The 8,092-nt window shown below is 51.5% G+C and overlaps 1 protein-coding gene across 1 annotated transcript in view; it reads left to right on the top strand.

Annotated features, from left to right (window-relative positions):
• Positions 1–2,225: 2,225 nt before the first annotated feature.
• Positions 2,226–8,092, top strand: part of DPP6 (dipeptidyl peptidase like 6) — a 646,419-nt gene continuing 640,552 nt past the window's right edge. Inside the window, 2 exon segments of the mRNA XM_032840213.1 lie at positions 2,226–2,638; positions 2,640–2,795. Of these exon segments, the coding sequence (XP_032696104.1) occupies positions 2,231–2,638; positions 2,640–2,795 (564 nt within the window). The 5' untranslated portion in view covers positions 2,226–2,230.

Below are 8,092 nucleotides of genomic sequence, written 5' to 3'. Positions count from 1 at the left end.
CCTCCATCTCTCCGTTTCAACCCACTATTGTGAATGTGCGCAGTTCTGTAAAGCATTGGGTATGCTACGTAAGCTATTTCTGTATAAATACTATATTTTGTATAAAATGTTAGCACAAGGAGTGTCTAATGCCACTTCTTACGCTTTGTGTGAATACATACATGCAAATGTCATATGTATGTTACGTAAGAAGGACCCCACCAGCATCTACATTTAGATGCCGCAGGGAGCAGCACGAGCTTCCCTTTCAAGTCGGGCTGGGAAAGGCAGCTTCCTCCCATCAAAAGCACAGCTGGGGCGGGGGAGGGGGGATGACAGCAAGGTTTCCTATTTATCTAAATGTGATGACTTTTAAAGTGTCATTTTGTGGCTCTTGTAATTGCTGCCTCTGTCTTCAAAGTAAAGAGGGGCTGGTGACGCTCTGTGCCCCCCCAGACCTGTGGGCGGGACATCTGCCTGTGCTGGAGGCCTTTTGCTGGTTCAGGGAGCCTCTTAGCTATTGGGAGATTGGTTTTCCTTGTTTTCATGGTTGCCTAAATGTCTTTAAACCACTTTAAAGTCGCACTTTTCTTCACAGTGGAGGGAAGCCACAGTGCATTCAACAGAGGATGGGTGTGGCAATCCATTTTAATTAAAACAAGACTACCCACTGGGCTGAGACTTGGGAGGAGTGTGGAAGGGACTGAAACGTAAGTCCTCCCAGGAGGCTTACGCACCAGCATCCAGCTTCTCCAAGTTAGGGACCCTGGTGGGAAGAGGCAATTCTGGACCAGGCAGGGGCTTTCTTGGGGATATCCGGGCTTGGGCAGTGATGCCAGGAGATTGCCTTGGATTCAGACCCAGCAAAGGCTGGTGAGCCCGCAGTACGGCCTTCCGAGTGGCCATGGCCTCGCCTTTTTATTTTTTTAAACCTAAATCAAATAGTCATGGAAACCTAGACGGCCCAAGAAGGGGCCTCCCTGTGTCTGGGAAGAAGGTGAAGTTGAAGACGCCCGCTTTGACCCGGTGTGGAAGGAACGGCCGAGTGGACAGATGCGAGCTTTCCACCTGTCCCCTCCCGGAGTTTCAGGTCCTAGTTTCTGCGGAGAGCAAGTCGGGACAGATGTGTCCAGGCCGGAGGGTCCGTGAACAAGAGGGAAGGGCTGTGGGTGGGATCCAGAGGAGAAGGAAGCCTCCCCAAGAGCCATAAGGAAGTCGGAGGAGCGAACTGGAGGTGGGGATCGAGCGAGCGGTTCCCGCAGGCCCGAAGGAGCGATGCACCCGGGAAAGGGCGGAGAGAAGGCCGCCTGCTCCGGAGTGGGTGCCGGGCGCCCAGGCATGCCGGTGACCCTCCACACAGGGGCGCTGGAGCACGTCTTACTGCAGCAAGATGCGCGAAAGCGCCCCGAGCCCGGCGCCCTGTTTGCTGTGGCTTCTCCGCGCCCCTTCCTCTTGGTCCGGGGCCGAGGGGCGGAGCCAGCTTTGGAGAAGTTGCGGGCATCCCAGAGGCTCGGCCTCTGCCTCTGTTTACTGAAAACAAGCAGGGAGCCCGCGGGGGCCACAGAAGGGTTGGGATGGGCAGGGAGGAGCGCAGCGCCGAGTCGCTGGCGAGGCCTCCGCCGGGCCTTGCCTGCTGGCCTTCCGCGACCTGTGCTTTCCCCTCGTTTTGAGCCCGGGGGAGGGAAAACGAAGCTGTTTTCGGAGCCGCGCTGGCCTGGGCGAGCAGGGAGGGCTCCTCGGGAAGCGGGCATCCGAGCCAGCTCCCGCGCAGCCCGCGGCTGCTCTCCCTCGCCCCACTTAGCACCCCGAGGCCCGAGGGGTCTTGGCTGTTGTTGCCAGTTAGGCAAGAAAAGCCGGAGGGAGCCCCCGGGGGGGAGCGCGGGGAAGGGGGCGAGGCTGCAGCGGCGCGGGGTGCGAGCGTGTGGACGCGCCGCGCCGAGGATGGGCGCCCTCGGGGCTCTGCCCCGCCTCTAGGACCCCCGAGCCCGCCGCGTGTTCGGCCTGTGCCGCGCTCCCTTCCCGCGCCGCTGGGGGTGCGACCTCCCGCGGGGCCCCGAGCTCGCGCCCTCGCCCCGCGCGCCCCCCCCCGCCGCCCCGGCGCCATTACCCGGCCGCGCCGAGGGCCCGGTGGGGAGGGGGAGGAGGCGCCGCGCGAGGGGCCGGGGGTGGGGGGAGCGCGGAGCGCCGCGCTGGCTCCTCGCCGGTCTCTAGGTGGTGCCAGTCCTGGGGCCTAGGCGTCTTCCCTCCCTTTATGTTTGCGGGGGGTTTCTCCTTCCTCCGGCGCCGTCGCCGAGGCCGTCCGCGGCCGCGCAGAGTTGGAAAGCGCGGAGAGAGCGAGGCGGCGCGCACGGCCCGACCCCGCTCCGCGAGCCGCCGGGGGAGGGGGCGGAGGAGCCGAGCCCCGCAGCCGCCCGGCGGCGACTTGAGAGTGGCGCGCGCGAGCAGCGCGGCCGCCGGCTTCCCCTTCTCCTGCGGCTTCTTCCCTCTCCCCCGGAGGCGGCGGGGAGCGGGCGCCCGAGAGGGGCAGGCGGAGCCCAGGACGCCCCCGAGGCGGCGGGCGAGGGCGCGGGCACCGATGGCTTCGCTGTACCAGAGGTTCACGGGCAAGATCAACACCTCGCGCTCCTTCCCGGCGCCCCCGGAGGCCAGCCGCCTGCTGGGGGGGCCAGGGGCCGGAGGAGGACGGCGCGGGGCCCAAGCCCCTCGGAGCCCCGGCGCCCGCGGCGGCGGCCCGGGAGCGCGGCGGCGGCGGCGGCGGCGCGGGTGGCCGGCCCCGGTTCCAGTACCAGGCGCGGAGCGACGGTGACGACGAGGACGTAAGAGCATCTTGGTGGGTGGGGGGCGGCGCGGGGCACGGGGCCGAGCGCTCGGGAGACGCGCCCGCTCCGCATCTGAGGGTCGGGATCGCCCTCCCGCCTCCCCTCCTCTGCCTCCCCGGAGCGCGGCGGACTCGCTCCTCAGCGCCGATCTCGGTCACCGCTGTCCCGGAGCGGGGCTCGGTCTGCGGGGCCAGGAGTTGGTGCTCCAGAGAGCAACGTCTGTGGGGTTGCGCTGATGGGATGTGGGATGGCTGGGGGGTGTCGCTGGGTGTGTGGATGTCTGTGGTTACTGTAAGGTGTGATAAATCCTAAGGGGAGAATTCAGTCTGTGCTTACAACTTGATTTTCCTCCCTCCGTTCGTTCCTTCCTTCTTTCCCTCCCTCCCTCCTTTTTTCCCTCCCTCCCATCTTTCCTTCATCGCCCCCCCCCCCCCCCCTCTTTAAGATTGAGGAAGATAAAGTCCCAGGCTTCCCACCTGTCACTGGAATCTAGGCGCTGTGCCCTCCAGAACCTACCCTACGCTGTCCCTTTGCTCACATGGCCTGTACTTCTCACCTCTCCAGGACACTTTCCCCTCCAGTGCTGATTTTCTTTGGGAAAGGGGTACAAAACACTCGCCTTTGAGGCCCAGCTTCCTGTCCCAAGGCCCAGCCCAATTTTTGCTGATGGGAGTCAGGCCCTGCCTGTCTCCCACGCCCAGCCTTGGACTAGCAGCTCTACCTTAGACCTGCGTTAGGAGAAAACTTCACGAGCATGTTTTCTACTCTCCTTGGGCTGGAAGCCTGGGTTTCAAAGGTTGAATTTGCATATCACCTTAGTAACTGATGACTCAGTTAGGACACTGGCGAGCAGCTGAGATGGATGGGTCCAGCTACTTCTCTTGATTCCTTCCAGCTATTACAAGGGCCAGGGAGGACCACAGGGAGAAGGAACTGCCTGATGAGCTATCCTCTTCCTGAGAAAAGAGAAAAATGCCAGACAAGCTCTCAGACTGGCAGGCAGAGCTGGCCTGGCTGCTATATTGGCCCTAGAGATATGCAGGGTGTGTTGGCTTGTAGAACCCAGTGCGTGTACCTTTGAGGAGTTTCCTTTCTGGGGGCAGTGGGCACGGGGCCTCATACAAGCCTCTCAGACAGCCGACCCTGACATACCCGGGGCTTTCCATGTTCCTGCACTGAGCAGGCAGCTGTGGTCATTCAAATATGTCTCCCCCTGGGTCACATTGTTTCACCATTTGGTTTTTTTTTAATAGTCCAAGGTTGGGGTGGGGGTGTTGAGAGCTTTCACAGGAACGCTTCTGAAAAAAAAAAAAAAAAGCCACGAAGGTTTTGTTGTTGTTGCTGGTCATTTTTGTTTTATGAATGGAGGACGTGAAGACTGATGGGGATGACGAAAGTTTGTGTGTGTGCACACATACAGACACACACCCCACAGCCTATATCAGGTCTTGCGTGACATTTTCTTCTTTTCTTTTGGATCCTCTCCAGACTCCCCTGGTTACATAGATAGTGAGCAGAGAGATGTCCCTCCCTTCAGTGGGTCGGGTCCTGAGGGAAATGCATGCACTCTTCAGACATCTCCTTCAAGGAACTGGAATTCTTTGAGGAGGGGTTTTACTGGGGTTGGGGCAAATTCTGGAGGATTAAAATATTGAGAATCTTAGAGAAGACAGTTGAACTGCAATGCAGACAGAAATGATGCACTTTTTCCTTAAGTCTGACTTAAAACTGTGGGATTGTGTTATGCTTGGAGAACAATGCAGTTTCCATGTCCTAGGCTCTAGGTGTCGCTAGGAGAAAGGAAAGGCAACGGTTTCTGAATTTTGTTTCTGTTGATCTCCACCCATCTCTCTCTTTTTATCCCCTTCCATCTTAGTTTGGAGCATATAGTTCCAAGTTCTTCTTTTCGGTTTGATATATGCCTAGAACTATTTCTCAGATAAGCCGAGGGTTGAACTGAGGAACGAATTAGGGATCTGACATTTGCAAATGATTTCTGCTGATGTGACTCTGACATCAGTGTTTTTTTCCTGAAAAATACAGAACAGTGTGTGTGTGTGTGTGAGAGAGAGAGAGAGAGAGAGAGAGAGAAAGAGATGTAGGTGTGGGTATAAACATAGTGTACATGCATATGGTGTCCTTACGAAATACATATAAATACGTATGTATTTAAAAGGTCCAGTGAAATCAATGACAGAGCTAAATGTACATCAACTTCTTGAAAACTTTTGTGTGATTTTCTCAGAAATGGCTGTTCAAAATTGGAAAAGTTATATCTAAAATTTAGAAAAGATAGATGTACATATTAAATCACTTTTCCTTCGGGAACCCTGTCTTCCGTCTAAGATAACGATTTAAAAAGATAGTAGATATAAAAACTGCTTTTCTGATACCGGCTCTTGTCAAGGATGGAGAATTTAGAGCCCTCATTTTGCTCCCCAAATGTAAGCCAGAAGGTGTGCAGCTAATTAGGAACGCATTGCTCATTATTCTTTGCGTGGTGACACGACCTTTTAAAACACTGATTTCCAGAGTTTGGAAGCGCCCCGTGGCTAGGTGGGAGCTGTCCGAGGTGCTGAAACCTTCTCTGTGCAGCACCCCTCTGTCTGCACATCCTGACCCTGGGGCTGGTGGCTTTACTGCCCTTCTGTGGCTTGTCAGTCCGGGAAAGCTGTTCCATGGCACAGAACCAGCTTTCCTGGCTTGGTCACTGAGACAGTGATAAACAGAACGCCTTTAAAATCCAGTGGGCTTTGTGCCTCCTTCCTTCCAAAAAGGGGGGAATGATACGTAGTTCTTGACCTCTTTATGTGTGAATGCACACATGCCTGAATATGATGGAAAAGAAGTAATTCCCACAAAAATAGAATTTAGTAGTCACGAGATCTATCAGAGAGAAATAAAATGCTGAGGTTGTACAGTGGGTAGTTAACTAGTATTGCATGACGCATCTGCACCAACTACACATGTAAAGGATCTCCCTTCCCCCTTCCCAAAGCCCCAGAAAAGCTTGCTTTGGGTGTGTCAGTTCTAAGACATGAAGTTTAGCTCTGAAATAGAAATAAAGCTAGAATACCTTTTCTACTGGAATTTCCTCATCAATCTTTTTTTCCCCTTCATCAATCTTAAATTTATTTAAATATAAAGTCAATTACTTGGGCAGCCCCTGTAATGAATCAATAGCTATTTTGATTTTAAATTCATGTGTCGGTTTAAAAATAAGTGGACTCTTAAAGGAAATATTGCTAGAAGTGACTTTTAATAGAATTTAGCAATTTCCAATGGGAATTAGCTGTGACTGATTTTAAAATACTGGACTTTGTGCCTCTTCTGCTTGAGTGGTTCTGTTTTATTTTTTAAAGGACTTCAGAGCCCTTGGGCAGTAGTCTTATTGAGGTTACATTAGCATGTGCCTGTAGTCCTCCTTTTTAGTGACACATGATTTCCTAACAATACAAATGCGACGACAACAGGATTTTAAATCAGCAAATTGGCCAGAGCAGGCACTGAGCAGCGAGCCCCTGCTTATGATGTCTGTCAGCCCTGCAGGGCAGCTCCACCACCCTGTACCTTCTGCGTGATGGCTGTTCTTCAGCAGCAAGCCCGTCTTTCTCTCCACCTTGATTTTCATCGGTATGATGTCAACATCCTGTGAACTTCTTCTTAGTATCTATCAACCTTAATGTTTCAAGTTGCTTGGCTCCACAGATAATTTTGTTTGCCTTATTACTTTCTTCTGCTCCAATTTTTATTTTTTTATATTTAATTTCCCATTATTTCCCTAATATATGAGAAAAGCCTGAAACTTTCAACTGTCTACTTGGTCCCATTATTGTCATGACCAATTTGACAATTCTGCATGTCCTCCCCTACAGATATCACAGGGCCATTTGGGGCTTTAACTTGAGGAGAGAGGTAGAACTCCCACCTCACTCCTCGTAATGATAGTGCCTACAAAGTAAGTGCTATTACATGCTGAGCAGTGAAATTCATTCAGTTTCAGGGAATATGTTGTTGCCCGTACTAATCATATCTTTCTTTCTCTACTGGTTCTCTCTCCTTCTCTGCCTACAAAGGGAAGCAAAGACCATCTTCACTGGTCTGTATTACCAGCTCTGGCTACAGTCCTGTTTTATTTTCTTCTGTTACCACCCACCTTCTCAATCAAGTCATCTACAACGGATTCCACTAACAAGTCATTGACAGTCCTCTCCTCCTCGTCCAGCTCGGTGGCTTGCTGCAGAAATGCATACAAAATGTCATCGCTCTTCTCTAAGTAACTTGACATAATGCCCTGTGTGATGTCTCTTTAGTCCTTGTTGTTATACCTTTGGCTCTTGGGGACCACTACCCTACACTTCCAATGTTTGCATCACAAGTCTTTCATGGTGCTGCTGGAACTCATGCCCTCTTTCTTTCTCAAGTTGGCCTCTGAGGTATCTGTGACATCACTTCCTCCTACACTTAATGTGGGGGCATTGGAGAAGCTACACTCCCAAAGTTTGGGTTTCCACTATTCTATTTTTTACCTTTCATACTTTCTAAAGATAAGTTAGATCTCAGATAAGTTAGAAAGAAGGTGAAGGGAACCGAGTATATCTGACGGCATCTGTATTAGAAGATGACTAACTAGCTTTCTTCTCTAATATATATCCCCTAGCATTTCTTTTGAAGATATTTTGCTTTTCTCTTTTACAGAATTGTAGACTTGAAAGGACCTTGGTGAGCGCCATCTTGATCTCTCTTCCAAGCTTTTGTTCCACATATCAAACAACTAGACGCTAAACTGTTTTTGTGATGATGACAAGATGGATACATGGAATAAGTCCCTAATGTTTCCCCCCTTTATGTCTGCTTATTCCAAACATCTTTCCTCCTAGTCCTTTTATTTGTCATGGTAGTATCGCCATTCCTTCCATCTCTGAGCATGGCATACAGGGTGTGAAATCATGTACAAATAACATTTGCTCAGTATTTGTATTTTTTTTGTTCCATTAAATATTTCAGTAGATAAGCTTTGAGGTCCAGTTAGGAGTTTAATGCCCTATAAAACGATATCCTAGCACCCTGCTGGATACAGTACTTGTTCTCCTGAAAAGTTGAGTTTTTGCACTTTGGAACATATTTTAAATGCATTGGAATCATTGACCATGTAAAATAGTCTCTCTGAAGTGCTTTGGTGAAACCAATCATCACTGAAGTCTTACAAATATAAGTCTATAAAGAACTCACTGAAATTATCATACATCTACAGCAAGATTGTATAAGATTTTGCTTACTCTCTCAGCACAGAG

This window comes from Lontra canadensis, unplaced genomic scaffold (assembly GCF_010015895.1).
Source record: "Lontra canadensis isolate GAN:19392208 unplaced genomic scaffold, GSC_riverotter_1.0 scaffold111, whole genome shotgun sequence".
Taxonomy (NCBI): Eukaryota; Metazoa; Chordata; class Mammalia; order Carnivora; family Mustelidae; genus Lontra; species Lontra canadensis.
The sequence above is the reverse complement of the archived record's forward strand: the minus strand, read 5'-3'. Positions and strand labels throughout refer to the sequence as shown.